The 18,199-nt window shown below is 36.0% G+C and overlaps 1 protein-coding gene across 1 annotated transcript in view; it reads right to left on the reverse strand.

Annotated features, from left to right (window-relative positions):
- Nucleotides 1–226: 226 nt before the first annotated feature.
- The window catches only part of APPBP2 (amyloid beta precursor protein binding protein 2), a 49,009-nt gene continuing 31,036 nt past the window's right edge, over nucleotides 227–18,199 (reverse strand). Inside the window, exons 5-13 of the mRNA XM_007086758.3 lie at nucleotides 17,166–17,334; nucleotides 12,794–12,883; nucleotides 11,016–11,083; nucleotides 10,830–10,935; nucleotides 10,009–10,133; nucleotides 7,040–7,125; nucleotides 4,777–4,967; nucleotides 3,683–3,848; nucleotides 227–2,623 (exon numbers count right to left, since the gene is read on the reverse strand). Coding sequence (XP_007086820.1) covers nucleotides 2,370–2,623; nucleotides 3,683–3,848; nucleotides 4,777–4,967; nucleotides 7,040–7,125; nucleotides 10,009–10,133; nucleotides 10,830–10,935; nucleotides 11,016–11,083; nucleotides 12,794–12,883; nucleotides 17,166–17,334 — 1,255 coding nt within the window. The 3' untranslated portion in view covers nucleotides 227–2,369. The remainder of the gene's footprint in view (nucleotides 2,624–3,682; nucleotides 3,849–4,776; nucleotides 4,968–7,039; nucleotides 7,126–10,008; nucleotides 10,134–10,829; nucleotides 10,936–11,015; nucleotides 11,084–12,793; nucleotides 12,884–17,165; nucleotides 17,335–18,199) is intronic.

Consider the following 18,199-nt stretch of genomic DNA (forward strand, 5'->3'; position numbering starts at 1 on the left):
TGGTTTTTAGAAAAACTGGCTGCCACTTAACATTATCACCCTGTGATCTTAGGCTTCTAAATATCATGTTGCTTTATAGCTCAAACTGAATTAAGAGAGGATGAGGCCTTAAGTCATTTGCTTGATTTTATCATAGGAAATGCTGTATGTGCACAAAACCAAAAAATACAGATTACAAAAAACAAAAAACAAAAAACAACAAAAAAAAAAACTTCGTATGGAAACGTGAGTTTCAAAATATTTATTGAAAAACAATTTACCATGACATTCCTATACCACAAACATACCACAGGACTCTAAATAACCAACAAAAGTATACAAAGCCTATCCTGAAAATATCTTTGGAGGTATTAAATATATAGGCCCACGAGGATAGAGCTGAGTAACTTAAAAAATGTTAGTCCTTGGTCACAGACTATTTGGTAATTAACAAAGAGGTGCCTCTTGGCATTAGACTGCAATGAGCTGGGAGGGGAGATGCAGGTGTGCCAATGTACTCCTTTTAAAATTAAAAAGAAACTAATTCAATTTGAGGAATAAACTCAGGTTTTGAAATCATAGTTATAATCCTAGGGTCCAGGCTTGTTTCATCTCTTTACGTACCTCCCCCAGTCAATCCCCTCCTGGGGTCTTAAAAACACTGGCTCATAACTAACAAGACTGCAATTTATAGTTTTAAACAAGATTAGATTTGCGAAGTTCAAAAGTGTTTAAAATCAAATTGATCTGAAATCTCTAATTAATTTTTCTGTACTCAATGTGGCAGACAGTTTAGATTTCTTCCCCCCTCCAACCCCAACGTGCATGTTAAAAGAAAACCAAAATTCAACACACATTCACTCACCCACAGACTACTCCAAGCATTAGCCAAGAGTAACATCTCTAACAGCCAAGTCATGAACCCCTGAAAATAGGGGGGAAAACCCTGATTCTTAACTATAGAGGCACCCAATAGGCCACTATAATAAGAACTGAGGTAACAGCAAAAGACCTTTTGTTTCTTGAATTGCTACATGTTACAACTTCCCAAATTTGAATATTAATTATCTCAACATTAAATAACCCGACTGGGTTAAAATTTAAAAAATCAAAACCCAATAAAAGGAAGACAAGTTAGTGAAATAGATATATAATTAGGGGATCTTTGTATTTGACTCTTGAAGTTCAAATAAAACGACCCAGTTGTACTATTATTACCATAAAAACAAAGGATCTCAGAAGAATTGCTTCTTTTGGGCATTCATTTTTCCATGAATCCCCACAAACCACATAGTAACCTAAAAGTCCCTCCCAAACATGAGCTATTATTTCATGACTCTTAGCCAATATACTTGTTAATTGCACTGATTATTAGGGTAACATTTAAAATGAGGGGGTTGGTTGCGGCAGATATTTATAGACTTGCTTATGGCACTGCCATCTGTGCACACTGACTAAAGATATGCCACTGAAATTGCCAAATTTCCCAAGTTTCGTGTCTAATTACATGAATATAAGTTTTGCATTATTACTTTTCATCATATATCTAAATGAAACATTCTACTGATAAAAGTATATGCAGGGGCTAAAATAATAACCTAAAGCCTCTGGTCCAAATAACCCCTTTCTAGATTAGGCTGGTCCATTTTAGGTCCTCCTGGTCCTGTCAGCAAATGCTATCAGAGCATCTTGCATTGTTGTACCAAAAAACCCCAACACAACCAAAGGGTTAATAAAAGTGCTGGTCTGTCAGCTTTTCTATGATTTACAGATCAACACTGGTCCAGTTCAGATGAATCTGACAGTCCTTCCCTTGTAAGAGAGCTCTGGAGTGGCTGTATCCACTTCCGTGGGTAAGGTGGCCAAACCTAAGTCAGGATGTCCCTCTTCTATCAGCACTGTGTTAACTTTTCCATACTGCATATAAAGATTTTCCCCATAAAATTTCTTTACAATACAGTATTGAATACCTCCACAAGGAAGAATTATATGTTAAAAAGTTGTTAAAATCATCCTTACGTAATAAGAATGCAACTCTTTTAAACTCTTAAATAGTTTTATTTAGGGGTTCTTTTCAGGCTTTCTGCAAAATGAATTATTTTTTTAAATGAAAAAAAAAAAAACAACAACAAAAAGATTTCCTGTTGTTTGTTCTACTAGGTTGAAAATATGGGCCAGACTACTTATACATGCGGTACATGCTGAATATAACTGAATATATGCTTATTCCTACAGACACTCTGCAAGATAGGGATCACCCAAATAGGGTCAATGGACTGGACCAGTGTTTCAATGCAAATTCCAGCCCCAAAAAACAACATGGTTTTGATTTCACAGTATGAATTCCCTGGAATCTGGGAAAAGGTAAATTAGTTAACTGAGGTACTCCCTCAGCAGCTCGGTCCCTCCACATTCTGAGAAATCAAGAAGGACTGTACCACTTCTTCAGTGGACTGGGGGCTGGTGTTGACGTCTTCAAGAGCATCGGTCACCGAATACTGACGATCTCGCAACCGGTTCCAGTTAGACAGAACGTTGTGATATTCAAACACTTTCTCATAATTCCCAATGGAGTTGTAAAGTTTAATGAGACCTCGGTAGTCATATTCTAGTCCACTGTAGCCTTCACCAAACAGTTTCTTCCCTGAAAGTAAAACACACACACACACACACACACACACACACACACACACACACACACACACACACAAAGAAAGAAAGCTCAAATAATGAAGCAACAAGAGGTTCTTAAAGACAACACAAGTTCAATTCTTTAAATAAGGTGGCTTGGTTTTATTTCCTAGGATAAATGAGAAACTAATGAGATTGCGTACCCACAGACAAGATAAATATATTCGATTACATTAGAATTAAGAACTTCTGTTCTTTGAAAGGCACCATTTAGAAACAAGCAACAGAGTGAAAGTTATCTACCTGCAACACATATAACCAACAAAGGGCTTGCTGCATCCATAGTATATAAAGATCTTCTATAAACCAGTAAGGAATGATAGGCAATTCAATATAAAAATAGGGAAGAATTTTTTTTAAGTAATCACTACCCCCAGTATGGGGCTCAAACTCATGCTCTACTGACTGAACCAGCCAAGTGCCCCAAAACAGGGAAGAATTTTAACAGGCACCTTAGATGATGGCCACAGTATCTTATTTTGTAAAAGGCCTGAAAATGGAAACAATCCAAATGTTCTGAATATCCATTAACAGCAGAATGGATAAATAATGATACACTAATCCAATAAAATATAGCGCTGGAAATTAATAAACAACAGTGATATGGAACAACACAGATGTATTTCACAATTCACGTTCACCAAAAAGAAACCAGACATATAAAAATATACATTGTATGATTCTATTGTATCAAAAACAGGTAAACATCTATGATGTTAAAAGTCAGGAAAAGGGAGGCGGAGGGAGCAGTAACTACACAAATAGTTTAGAATTACTGCTTTTGCCTATCCTTGACACTCTGCCTAAACTGTCATACTTCTTGCTACTGGCTTCAACATTAATAAATCATCTTTAGCCAATGTTTCAGATGAGTTTTGAGTGGTTTCTGGATATCCTTAGCAGCTCTAAACTCACTGAAGTCTTAGTAATTACACTTCCCTACACAACATATAGGACATGTTGATATGTTGATTTCTAATCAGTTGACTAACAAAATTTTAAAATAACATACCAATCGCTATAGAGCGCAAATAAAGTTTCTCAGCATTTTCATACTGATTCATGTCATAATTGTATAAAGAAGCCAGATGTCCCACGGAAAGGGCTACTTCATAATCTTCTTGACCAAGAAGTTGCTCTTTAATCTGAATTGCTTTGATGTGCATTTCTTCAGCTTCCTGAAAAAAAATGAAGCTGTATTAGCATTAGATTATATTCTTTCTTATGTTAACAATTCTTACCCAACAAGCAAGATTCTTCTAAATGCCAAAAACATGGATGGCATAACATAATCAGATCAGAAACCATACTATGTTAATCCAAAAGTCGCCTATGCGCAGCATTACTACTTTGGGAAGTTACACACTTAGTTGATGACAGTAATAGTGTCCTATGCCAAAAATGATGAGAAAACTTGTCCTGGTAATAAAAAATTATTAGAAGAAATTAACATTAAAATTATTTGATTATTATTACTTGATTAAGAATTTATAACCCAAAATTCTAAAAGAGAATTCAGTAAATTTTTATCATTACAATTAATAACACCTTAGTATCTGACATTCCCTGTATACCAGCCTGATGCCCCGCTAACAGCTATGTTTTAAGTCTAACTATAATAACCATAATAGCCTTTATGGTTTTTGATGTAGTCTTATTTTTCCAGGGTCTGGATTTTGAATTTTGTTTATATTTTGACTCTGTTGTTTTACACTAGCTATCTTCTCAATTTTTTCATGGAATAAGGTAGGAGTAAAATAAATGTACACTCTGTTATTTTTAAAAATTGTTTAACGTTTATTCATTTTTGAGAGACAGAGAAAGAGGGTGAGTGAGGGAGGGGCAGAGAGAGAGGGACACACCCTGAAGCAGGCTCCAGGCTCCAAGCTGTCAGCACAGAGCCTGACACAGGGCTCGAACTCACGAGCCATGAGATCATGACCTGAGCCGAAATAGGATGCTTAATTGACTGAGCCACCCCATTAAATGTACACTTAAATAGTTAAGATTACTGATGATGTATTATTTAAGACTTGTTATTTAAGACTGGACTTTATTACCTAAAATTATTTAGTAAGAGAAAAATGTAGTAAAACAGGCTTTTACCTTAAATTTTCTCATTGACTGGTAAAGTCTTCCAAGGTTTCCATAGTGTTTTGCAGTCTGTACATTAAATTCCCCAAAAGCTTTTTTAGCTAGTTGGAGTGAAGACAGGTGCAAATCATGAGCTTCTTGAAGCAGCCTCTGTTCAGTTTCTTTATTATGACAGTCAATTGCAATCTCCTCTAAAATAAGAGCTGATTAAGAAAGCAATAAAATTAGCGTAAATAAAACCATCAAAGCTAATCAGAGCATATAATTTAAAATTAAATTCAACAAATGTTTGTGGTTATGGTTTAGAACTGGTAAAGATGAAAATATTCCACTTTAATGAAAAAATATACTTTGGGGAGGGTCATTCTACTTCGGATAGTATAATGAACTTCGAATTTAAAAACAATGGTACACATCAAATATTTTGCAGAATTAATTTCTGCTTTACTAGAGTGTTATATTTTGCCAATGTGAATTTCTTACGTAAAGCAATCCAAGACAAGGAGGAAAAGGCAAAATTTTTAAAGTTATGAAACTGTGTCAAGGAGTACCTAAGTACATTTTGAAGCCAAACTTTATAAAATATAACCTTTAACCAAATACAACAGAAAGAACTGGTTTCCTCCTACTCATTTGACCAACTAAATCAGGCAAGAAGACAGTGCAATTTCAAAGTCACATACAAGACTTTCAAATTCCACTTAAAGTCTTAAAAATACATATTCTTTTACGAGGTGATTTTATTTCTAGGAAAATTGTCCATATGCACAAAAGTAAAAGAAGTTTAGTTCATTATAGCATTAAAAAAATTTTTTTAATGTTTATTTTTGAAAGAGAGAGAGAGAGAGAGAAACAGTGTATGAGCAGGGAAGGGGCAAAGAGAGAGGGAGACACAGAATCTGAAGCAGGCTCCAGGCTCTGAGTTGTCAGCACAGAGCCCAAAGTGGGGCTCGAACTCATGAACCGTGAGATTATGACCAAGCCAAAGTCAGATGCTTAATTGGCTGAGCCACCCAGGCACCCCCATTATAGCATTTTTAAAGAACAAAAGGTTAAAAACAATATAAAGGACAAATAATAGAGGTGAGGTTAAAAACATTAGAAAAGGATATATATCCGCACGTACTGCAATGAAAACCTGTTAACAATGTATAAAGTGAAAAAAGCAAAATACAACTAAAAAAGTTCATTCATTTCATAATTTGGGGAAAAACAGTATAAAAAGTATTCACCAAAATGCTGAATCTGGATTAGTGGGATTTCAAGTGACTTAATTTATTATTTTTCTTTTTTCTCTAACTTTTAATTTTTACATTAAATATGTATTACTTGTGCTTCTTAAAAATGCAAACCTAGAGAGAAAAAAGAACCAGTTCCAGAATTAAGGTAAAAACTTCTCCAATATGCATGGCATTACACGAGTGGCCCAATCATGCTGGCAAAATAAATGCTTTCAATGAAAGGGCTTTGGTGGTGATTAGAAGAAAAGTGAAAATAAGAAGAGAAGAAAGTCAGGGCACCTGGGGGGGCTCAGTCGGTTAAGCGCCCAACTTCTGCTCAGGTCATGATCTCATGGCTTGTGAGTTCGAGCCCTTATCAGGCTCTGTGCTGACAGCTCAGAGCCTGGGGCCTGCTTTGGATTCTGTCTCCCTCTCTCTCTATGCCCCTCCCCCGCTCACACTCTGTCTCTCTCTCTCTAAAATAAATCAACATTAAAAAAATTTTTTAAAAAAAGAAGAGAAGAAAGTGTTATTTAGTAACAGTGCTGCAACCTGATATAAAGCTGCGTTTCAAAATCCTGCACTATAAAGTTGAAGGTATGTAAAAACTCATCTGTAGTCTGCTATCCATGTTACTGTGCAATAATCATGTGCTATTCTTTCATCCTCCTCTCAAAAGAAATGAATGAATGAAGGCATGACAGAGAGGAAAAGGAGGAAGGGAGGGAGGAAGAAAGAAAAAAGAGACAAAAGATATTCTGGCTTATTAAAAATACTATATGAGAGAAGTTAACCTTTTTACTATGAACTACTGGAGATTCTTAAGTAGAGCTGCAGACAGATACATTAAATCAATGACCTGGCTATCTTAGTAATATATAGATATAGTCTAATCCTATGCTACTACCCAAGGAAACAGTCTTAACATATACCATATATCATTTAAAAAAATATGAGACTAGACATATATTACAACTGACAGCAAAAGAAATCTAAATATATATATATACACACACACACACACACACATATTGGAGACTAATTGCAAAGGGTACCTTTCACCCTCTTTGAAGAAGCCAAAAGAAGATGATCTTCAGGTAGAATGTGGGTAATGATACCAATAGCTCTTTCTGCATGAAATCTGCAATACAGACAGATATACTCTGGCATTTTTTAGTTACAAATAATTAAAGCATTTTTTAAAAAATCACAATTTATAATGTAATACCGATGGAATTTCTAAAACTATCTGTGGTAAAGGGTGCTGGTTTTTATTTTTTAAATTTCCAATCTGTTGTGGACTGAACTTTTGGCATCCAACAGATTTCCATCTCCCACAGAATAAACTGTGAAACTGTTACTACAGCCTACAAGTCTCAACATGATCTTTCACTGGGGCTGCTTCTCCAACCTCATCTACATTCTCAGAAACAGCCCTCTCCTTGCCCTCCAAACACAAAGGCATCGCAGTTTTCTGAACATGCAAAAGCATACTCTCACCTAAGATTCTTGCACTTGCTTTACCGTCTCTACAGAATACTCTGCCCCTGAATATCCATCCATGGCTTACTCTTCAATGAAAAGCCTTTCCAGACAAGCCTATACAGAAGTCCCTAAAATATTTACTATAGTTCTTTACTCTTAGTTTATTTTATTCTTCTTCACATAGCAAGTATTCTCATCTGATGTGTTTGGTTGTTTGTTTATGGCCCCTCTCACCAAATAGAAGGTAAGCTATCTGCCTATTTTATCTACCAGTTCCTCTCAAATAACTCCAAGTCTTCTATCCCCATCTGCCAGGTAATTATTAATTTTCTCATATCTGTCTTCCAATTCACTAATGGTCTCTTTTGTTGTGTCCAATGTGCTGTTTAACTTGTCTACTGAGTTTTAATGTCAATGACTATGTTCTAATACTAGCTATTACATTTTATTTTTTCAAATAGCTCTTACTGAAATATGATTCATACCACACAATTCACCCATTAAAATGTACAAATTCAGTGGTTTTTAGTATATTCAGAGTTGTGCATCCATCACCACAAGCAACTTCAGAATATTTTCATGACTCTAATAAGAAACTCTGGCATGGGATGCTTGGCGGGGGGGTGGGTGGGTGGGGCAGGGGGCGCCTGGGTGGTTCAGTTGGTCAAGCATCTGACTCCTGATTTCAGCTCAGGTCATGATCTAATGGTTTGTGAGATCGAGCCCTGCATAGGACTGTGCACTGATAGTGTGGAGGCTACTTGGGATTCTCTCCCCACCCCCCCCGTGCCCCTCCCCCACTCACGTGTGGCACATGTGCATTCTCTCTCAAAATAAACATTACAAAAACAAAAACAAAAAAAGTCTCTCTTGACTTTCTTCCAACTCTATCAGCCCTAGGCAACCACCAATTTACTTTCTGTCTCTTACGGATTTGCCTATTCTGGACATCTCATACAAATGGAATCATACAATATGTGGTCCTTTGTGACTGGTTTTTCAATTAGAAGAATGTTTTCAAGGTTCATCCAGGTTGTAGCATCTATCAGTTGTTTTATTTTAAAATCTGCCCTTTTTTTCACCTTTATCTACCCTCCAAAATATTACTGATTCCTTCTTTTACATCAAGGTCAGCAAATTTATTCTGTAACGAGACAGATAATAAATATTTTATGTTGTGTGGGGCCATATACTCTGTCCCAACTTCCCAAACTCTCCTGATGTAACATGAAAGCCACAGACAATACATGAGTGAATGAGTATTGCTATATTCCAATAAAACTATTTTCCCCATAGGCCATAGTTTGCTAACCCATTTTATATATTTAATCATTTAAGAATACTTACTTTATAGTATCAACCAAAAAGTTTTGTTAGCTGATACTGTTTGGGTTCTAATCCTGTTCATTATATCTGCTGATTCCCACTAATAGAAGAAATGCTTCCCTAGTGGATTTTGAAATATATATTTTTAAAGTCTATTTATTTTGAGAGAGAGTGACAGAGAATCCCAAGCAGGCTCCATGCTGTCAGCACGAAGCCTGATGCAGAGCTCAAACTCACAAACCATGAGATCATGACCTGAGCCAAAATCAAGAGTCAGATGCTTAACTGACTGAGCCACCCCGGTGCCCCTATTTTGAAATATTTTTATGGTGAGTTCATCTTAGGTAGAGCTAGATCTATGGAAAATCTGTATGGTTTCAGTTGAGAATTAATCATTTTCAAGAGTTTTGCATTTTCTTCCAAAAGGCATCTGAGGAGAACTAGCAGTCCTAAAGTACTTTTTAAATGTTTTCCTTAGTTTGGGGGTTCCTGAATGTATGACAGTTATAAATTCTTCTATGAGGCTCCTTTTTTGTTCAACTGAGAGCCCAACCTGAGATGAACAAGTTTCCTTGCCCTCTTTCTTGCCAATGGGAAAATTTTTTTTCCTCCCAGTCTGCCCTTTCTTTCCCTGAGGGTGCAACCTTGATCTTGGCTTCATCTGAGTGTTTCACTTCTAACTCACACCTTCCTGTGGGCTAAACGCCTCTTGAATCCAGGATTGCTGTCGAACCAAGGGTACAGAAACTTCTAAGCTTTCTCATCACCCCAGGGCAGTTATGCCATAGTTCATGTCTACCCGATTGGATTTTAGTCCATGACTGGCCCTTGGGGATTTCCTCTCTCTTCCTGAAGCTCAGTTACACATTTAAAAAGATGATTGTTATATTTTATTCAGTATTTCTGCATGTTTTGAGCAAAATGTTTCTAAGTCTATCATTTAGACAGAGGCTATTGTATTACCCAAAGAAAAATTATTAAAGCATTCAAAAGATAAACCATATTCTGCATGAAGATATACAAGTCCCAACATTAAACCACATAAAATCTAAATGAATGGCTTATAAATTGGTACTATTTTGGATGACTTCAAAAAAATTTTAGGCATCTTGTTAAGACTCCAGGAAGACAAACTTAATCCATAAAGGATTAAGAAAAACAAAATAACAGCAACAACATTTAATCTCTCACTGAAAAGGAACGTGGAACTTACAGTGCATTGTCAAATTTCCCAGAGCTATACTGGTGAACATAAGAAGAATAAGCCAAGTCTTCATGAGCTGTTGCTACATGGATATTTTTGCCACCAAACACTGACTGCCGAATGTCAAGGGCTGCCTGAAAGAGTAATGAAAATACTACTATAAATCCTTAGAAAATGCTACCCAGTAATATTAAGCACCCTAGTAATTTAAATATATATTCTATGTACAATCTCATCAGTTTTGAGGCAAAAGTCCTACTGTATTTAAATCACAAGAGAACATAAAAATCACTTATAAGGCCTGATTTTCTGAAGACTGAATCGAACTTAAAAGGCAATGGTTTCATACTATAAAAATCATTCATATATCTAGGAATCATATCAGTATTTTTGTCTATGTCCTTCTTCAAAAGTGAACTATAAAATCAAGAATGCCTTGTCCAGAGTGATGGCATAACACATTTACCTGAGAATGACTAAGATAAGACCTAAAAGAATTGTTATCAACTCTCGTTGCTATTACAAAGACAGCTCTAATGACTCATACCAAATCAACAATGAAGACAAGTCATTACGGGGGCAAAATGATAAATGGAAAAGTACTCTTAAATATGAGCCCACAAGCTAAAAATTATTTTCCTGGATAGTTCTCTTTAACTCTTAAAACATTTACTTTTAATCCTTCTAGATATTATTTAGTAAAATAATGTGCCATATTTGAGGAGGGGCTCAGAAAGAGTTGTTCTTAGAAAGCGGGTTATACACCACAAACAAATACAGGTCAGCAAGTCAATTCCGGTTTAAAGAAAAAAGTGCAACCATTAACATACCTGATAAATTGCAACAGACTGACAGATATTATCTACATTGAGTAAGTAGAACCCATAATCTAGCAGTGTATCAGAGTATTTTGGGTGTTTGGATCCAAAATGATCCCTATAAAAAGATATAAAACTATTAGGATATAAAGCAGGGAGAGACAATTTGAAATGGTATTTTTATTAATCATCACCTACCGTGCCAAATACACTGCATGTTTAATTAGCTGTTCTGCCTTCTTAAATTCACGTTTTACAACACAAGCCTAAGGATAAAGCAAAAGATTATTAAACAACTCTCAGTTAATTAGTGTGCTAAAATAAGTACATATTATATATTCAGACTATAAAGGTCAAAAGAAAAAAAGCATCTTCAAACATAAATAAAAGGGTTCTATTTATTAATTTCTTCCCTTCCAAGCACTTGAAAATTCTATTATAAGCAGATCTGTACATATTCTGGGAAATTACAAAATTAAAAATTTTGACAGTCATGCCCAATACAAACCTGTTATAACAAAGTTATCTTACAAAGCTGGTATACTCCCATCCTTCCAGATTACATAATAAGTAAGTGGGGGGGAGGGTTCAATATAGTATTTTCTAAGCTGCTTATTTATATCTCAGTTCTAGAGTGGCTTAAGTATCTTGTAGTTTTCCTCTGTTAATTTTAAAATGCATAGAATTTCAAGTTTTCTTATTCTTAAAATATTCTGATTCATGAAAATAGCCAATAGTTTTCAAACTCTAAATATTATCTGCATATAGAAATACAAATCTTGGAATCTTGCACCTATATATATTAAGTTTATTTTGAGAGAGAGAGAGAGAGAGAGAGAGAGAGAGAGAGAGAGAGAGAGAGAGAGAGAGAGAAAGGAAGGATGAGCAGGGGAGGAGCAGAGAGAGAATCCCAAGTAGGTTCCGTGAGGCCAGTGCAGAGCCCAGTGCGGGCTCAAACTCATGAGCCATGAGATCATGACCTAAGCCGAAACTAAGAGTTGGATACTTAACCAAATGAGCCACCTAGGCACTCCTAAATCTTGCATATATATTAAACTGTCTTAACATTAAGTGTATATTCAATGTTTTAAATTAATTAAAAATATAGTAATATCCCTCTTCTAGCTCTGATAATCTGAATAAAGTTATGCCACTTACTTGTCTAAAATGACTTATTTAAGAAGTTTCGCAGAATCTTAGACCCTTTTAAATTACAAATTTAGGATCTTTATTCTAACTGAAATTTCCATAATTAAAATCAACCAAAATGGAATACTCAAAACTGAAAAACCTCTGGGTAGAAAGAATATACTTGAAAAGTATGACACTGTGAGGCTGTAATACTACCACTCTAAGATTTAATACTAGGTTAGCCTTGAGGAGAAAAATGACCAAAGTCCCTACAATTGTGGCATAAGGAATTGAGGCTGCTGGAAAGGCTAAGAAAAACAAAAGCAAAATTGGGGCGCCTAGGTGGCTCAGTCAGTTAAGCATCTGACTTCAGCTTAGGTCACATCTCATGGTTTCTGAGTTCTAGCCCCATGTCCGGCTCAGTACTGACAGCGCAGAGCCAGTTTCAGATTCTTTCCACACACACACCCCACCCCTCCCCCTCTCATGCACACGCACGCACGTGCACGTTCTCTCTCTCTCAAATAAATAAACATAAAAGAAAAAGAAAAGCAAACTCAAGTTAGGATAGCACCAAAATAATGTTTCAATCTGTACTTCAGTGAGTTGTATTATCAAAATGAATTTTTTCATGGGTTTTCTGGATATAGGAAAATTAGCTCAATTCTATACATAGGATAGTTTTAGAAACCAGTTTTCTAAAACTGAGCATAGAAACTTAGAAAATAGACCTTGTTGGTCCATGAAGTACATAATACCTAACTTGTTAAATAACAAGTTAACTAAAACAGATTTAAAGCTTGCTAAATCTTGTAATTCATTAATAATTTTAACATTATACTCACCTTAGAAGCTTGTCTTAAAACATCCACCACAACTTTGACTGGTAAGCCCACTGTGATTTCTTTCATTGCCTCAATGCACCATTTGTAAGCCTAAAAAATATTTACAAAGAGTAAAAACTGATTAATCAAACTGACAGTATGTAATGAAATGATTGTGTATCTCTCTCCTAAGCTTTCAAGTACCTGAATAAGAACACACACAAAGTATTTACACTTAAAATTTTCTGAGACTAAGTTTTCTTGAAAGCGTAAGTTTGTTACATTTTTCTTTGAAAAACTGACAATGAAGAAATCAAGAGCATGTTCTCTCTTGCCCACAAGCCTTTGCAGATACTGCTCCCTCTGCCTTGTATACATTCTTCTCTCCTGAACTCTTAAACCCAAGTTAAGTTAACCAAGTTAGTTAAGTTAAACCCACCTAACTTGTCTTTCAAGCCCTAGATTAGGCTTCCTATACTTTCTTCTCCTAAGGCAATGCTTATTATTTTGTATCTTAACTACCTGTTTAGTTGAGTGCTCACTTTGTGAGAACTACTACTCTAAGCACTTTATGTGTATTAACACATTTAACTGACACAACAGCCCTATGAGATGCAAACTACTATGGGAAAATGAGGTGCAGAGAGGTTTAGTGCCAGGCAATGTGTTAACACCTAGGTATCTATTGGGAAATAAAACAATATGTCCTTCCTCTCCCAGTGCTTAGTGGAAGAAAATACTTCCTTTGCAAGCTTCCTTCTCCATTCCACCTAAAAGATTCAGAAGCAATTTTTATATAAAAATGAAATGTATGTGATTTAGGCCAAGAAAACCTGGTTTGTTAAGACACTAAATAACCAGATGTTGTTTCAGAGTAGTAAGTTAAAATCCTTCAAACTGTAGTGGACTGTAATACTGCTTTAAAATATTTACTGCTCCTGGGGTGCCTGGGTGGCTCAGTCAGTTAAGTGTCTGACTGTTGGTTTTGGCTCAGGTCATCATCTCATGGTTCATAAGTTCGAGCACTGCATCAGGCTCCGCGCTGACAGCACAGAGTCCGCCTGGGATTCTCTCTCTCCCTCTCTCTCTGTCCCTCGTCCGCTCTGTCTCTTAAAGTAAACAAAAAAAATTAAAAAAAAAATTTTTAAATATTTACAGCTCCTCTTTGGGGAAGGATATACTTCCCTTCCACATTAAAGATGACATGGTCATGTGATTTCCTTTGGCCAATTTAAAAACTAATTAAAATATGAGAAGTGAAATGTGTGATTTCTGGGAAAAAGCTCTTAGAGTAAGTAATACTTCCTCATGATGTTTTTGCCTCTGCTCTAAGGCTGGTAATGTTCTAAATAGAGGATGCTCACCACATGGTTTTGATCAAAGTGTAAACAATGTTAAGCAGAGCCACAGGCATCCCAAGACAGAATGTAGCATGAGCAAGAAAACCTTATTTTTCCATGTCATTGCTATTTTGGGGCTTATATTACCTCGGCATAGCTGAAGCCATGCTAATATCAAAATATGATGATAATTCATTAAGCTATATCCTCGATATTTGCATACTTTTCTGTAGCTATCAATGACAAACTTATCTATTTTTAAAAGAATAAGCTATCTAGGGTGCCTAGCTGGCTCAGTTGTTAGAGCATGTGACTCTTGATTTTGGGGTGGTGAGTTCAAGCCCCACACTGGGCACAGAGTTTACTTAAAAAAAAAAAAAACTATCAAAATCCTTCAAGATACATTTACGGCCTTAAACATTCCTCATGAATGTGCTGAGTGTTGCAAAGACCACGAATAAAAAACAGTATAAACTCTTAATCTAAATGTAGACACAAAATAACTGTCAATTAAACAGTAACTGCCTAGTAAAGAAAGTGGAAACTGATAAATAAAAGGCATTTTTGTTCCACTGAATACACTGGTGGGTCTGGACCACCAATACATTGGTAGAACTGGGTATGAAGCAAAGAATGGCAAGATATGAATCAATCTACGTGACAGAAAGAAGAGTGCAGAGTTCCAGAGGACAGTATGAACAACAGGAATGAAAAGATGAATCAGAAGTGGCTAAGATGAGTTCCTATGCAGAGATATAAAAAGATGGGGGGGGCGGGGTGCACCTGAAGAACTTTAGAAGTAGGCATTTCTTTCTCTCTCTTTTTTTTTAATTTCATTTTTTTAAAAACGCTTATTCATTTTTGGAGAGAGGGAGCGAGAAAGAGAGGCAGAGGGAGAGAGGCAGAGAGAGAGGGAAACACAGACTCTGAAGCAAGCCCCAGGCTCTGAGCTATCAGCACAGAGCCCGACATGGGGCTTGAACTACTCATGAACCGTGAAATCATGACCTGAGACAATGTCGGACGCTAAACCAATTGAGCCACCCAGGCGCCCCTCTTCTTTTTAAGTAAGCTTCACACCCAGCACGCAACCCAATCAATGCCAGGCTTGCGTTCATGACCCTGATATCAAGACCTGAGCTGAGGGGTGCCTGGGTGGCTCAGTTGGTTAAGCATCAGACTCCGGATTTTGGCTGAGGTCATGAACTCAGGGTTGGTAAGATGGAGCCCTCCCTGTGCGTTGGGCTCTGTGCTAGGCGTGGACCTGCTTGGGAGTCTCTCTCTCTCTCTCTCTCTCTCTCTCTCTCTCTCTCTCTGCCCCTCCCCAACTTGTGGGAGCATGCATGCACATCACTCTCTCAAAATAAATAAACTTAAAAAAAAAAAAAAAAAAAAAAAGACCTGAGCCAAGATCATGAGTTGGATGATTAACCAAATGAGCCACCCAGGTGCCCCTTAAGGTAAGCATCTCTACTACTCAAACTGTTGTTGGAGATCTCTCTCTCACTTCCTCCTTTACTGTCATTGGAGATCTCATAAAGTCAGCTATCCACACAAAGGTCTTCTGTGAATGGGTTCTTTGTTCTTGGTGTGTGAAAATAAAAGAAAGAGGCTAAGTTCTATATTTGGGTTGAGAAGCTATGGAACAATCATTGCACACAAGGGGCAGCAAAACAATCCATCAACAGAACTAATTCAGCAGATATAGGATTCATCATCAAACGTAACCAGAAAAACATACATAACACCCCTAAGAAATTGCAGGCATGTTGGTAAAGGTTTTAGATTTTTACAGGTGGGTTTGATGTCTTCTTACATGGATATGAATAGCAGGATGATCCTAGCAGCAGGGTTGCACGTCATTGTATAATCATTCTAGAATTTTCTAGCTTTACCTCTAATTGTAATTTTCCTTTATGGAGAATATGGAATATATTAATGGGGCAAAAATCAAGATAGGAATAATTATAAAATATGAAAGTTAAATGACAGTTATGTGGCAGCATAAAATACTTATGATATCCTTCCATAAGTAAAGCAATCAAGTAAAGGAGTTAAAAAGACATAAATCACTTCTCAACTACATATTCATTAGTGCTGAAGCATTAATTTAATAGTATAAAGACAGGAGCAAAGTTATCTTTCTCATAAGGCAGAGGAAGGAGAAAAACAATGCAATAAAGTATAATAAATAAAACCTAGCTTCCCATTAAAATGAATGCCTTCAAGTTATGATATTTTACCCAGAGCTGCACATCCAATAAGAAACCATCTATAAAGGATCATTTGACAGAGCATGCCCATCAAAATAATTTAGATAGCAATATATTTGGTCAAATTAAAAACAAAATAGGCCATAAATCATATATGTGTATGTTTAAAATACATCTCACAGAATGTTTTTTTGTCTCATTTTAAATATTCCATTACAAAAAATAAAATCAAAACAAATAATAAATATTCCATTACAAATGTGTATTGCTTTAAGTAAATCCAGTATGTAAAAATATGATTAAGACAAATATAAGATTGTATGATTTATCCTTTCAAAATTTTTATTTTATTTTATTATTTATTTTCATTTTTTAAACAAATTTCATTATTTTTTTTAAGTAATCTCTATACCCAATGTGGGGCTCAAACTTACAAACTTGAGATCAAGAGTCACATGCTCTACCGACTGAGCCAGCCAGGCACCCCCAACCTTTTTTTTAAATCGAAGTACAGTTGACATGCAATGTTACAGTGGCTTCAGGATACAACGCAGTGATCTGACAATTGTATACAATATGCTATGTTCACCACAATAAGTGTAGTTCCACCTGTCACCATACATTATTACAATATTACTGACTACAGTCCCTATGCTGTACTTTTCAAGCCCATGACTTATTTTGTAACTGGATATTTTGTACCTCTTAATATCCTTCACCTATTTCTCCCATCCCCTCAGCCTGTACCTATTAGTTTCTCTTTGTTTATCTGTTTGTTTTGATTTTATCCTGTTTATAGCTACCTGCTGATCACAATGAAATGCACTTCAAAACACTCACCTCATCATAGTGACTTTTTGCAAATAGTAGTGCACACAGTTCTCCATACAGTGCAGCTTTGTTTGCTTGCTGGCCATGTTTTGAGAGTTTATCCATATATGTCTGAGCTAACTTAAACGTCTCTTCACCCAAGTGATACTTGCAGTTTCCATTTCGCACATGAAGCAACCTGCAAAACCAGAAATAACATTCCTCTATTTTTGACATTTCTAGCATGGTCCTCTCACAGATCGCTACTTAGTACCACCCAAATGAGTTAAGGAAACTAGATGTAAGAAGTACGGGGCAGCACTGGAAAATAACCATCTGGCCCAAACCATGACTGACTAAAGCACACAAAGAGTTGTCTCTTCCCAGAAAACTACCCATGATTAATCTCATCCAACTCTGATTCTTTTTCTTCTTTAAATATCTTGCATACTTTGTGCACTCAGAATGTGCTACATCTAACCCTTAACTCTTTTTGTTTCAAATCCAAAAGTAATGCAGTCTCATTATAAAAAAATTGGAAAACAATGAAAAAACAAGATCAACATGAAATACTATTACCTACCATTACTTTCCATTCTTTTGTTCTAGTTTATTTGTGCAATACTTGATTACTAACTTTATCTCATGTCGCTTCATAAATGCTCATTTTTTGGTTATCTTTCCAGTAAGGTAGGTTGACTGAAAACAGTGGTATTGTCACCTATTTCTTTTATAACCTTTATCTTCTACGGTGGAAAAATACAGTTCTTTACACAAAGTAACTGTAAAACCATGTACACTATCTAATGATATGTAAGAGTAGCAAAATGCATTAGGTCAGATTGTGGTACCAACAGACTACGTACATCTGTATAGACTATGCAAGACAGAACAGTGAGGAACTGACATATATTTATGTATCTATTATAATGCTGGCTAGAACTTTATGTGCATGTATTATGCCAATACAATCTTCTGAAAATGCTCAGCCCTGAGAGGGAACAGGGTATAAAAATCATTTAAAAGAAACCAGGTATGGAGAATCTGGGAAGGATTCTTCAAGA

The sequence above is a fragment of the Panthera tigris genome, chromosome E1, assembly GCF_018350195.1.
Source record: "Panthera tigris isolate Pti1 chromosome E1, P.tigris_Pti1_mat1.1, whole genome shotgun sequence".
Classification (NCBI taxonomy): domain Eukaryota; kingdom Metazoa; phylum Chordata; class Mammalia; order Carnivora; family Felidae; genus Panthera; species Panthera tigris.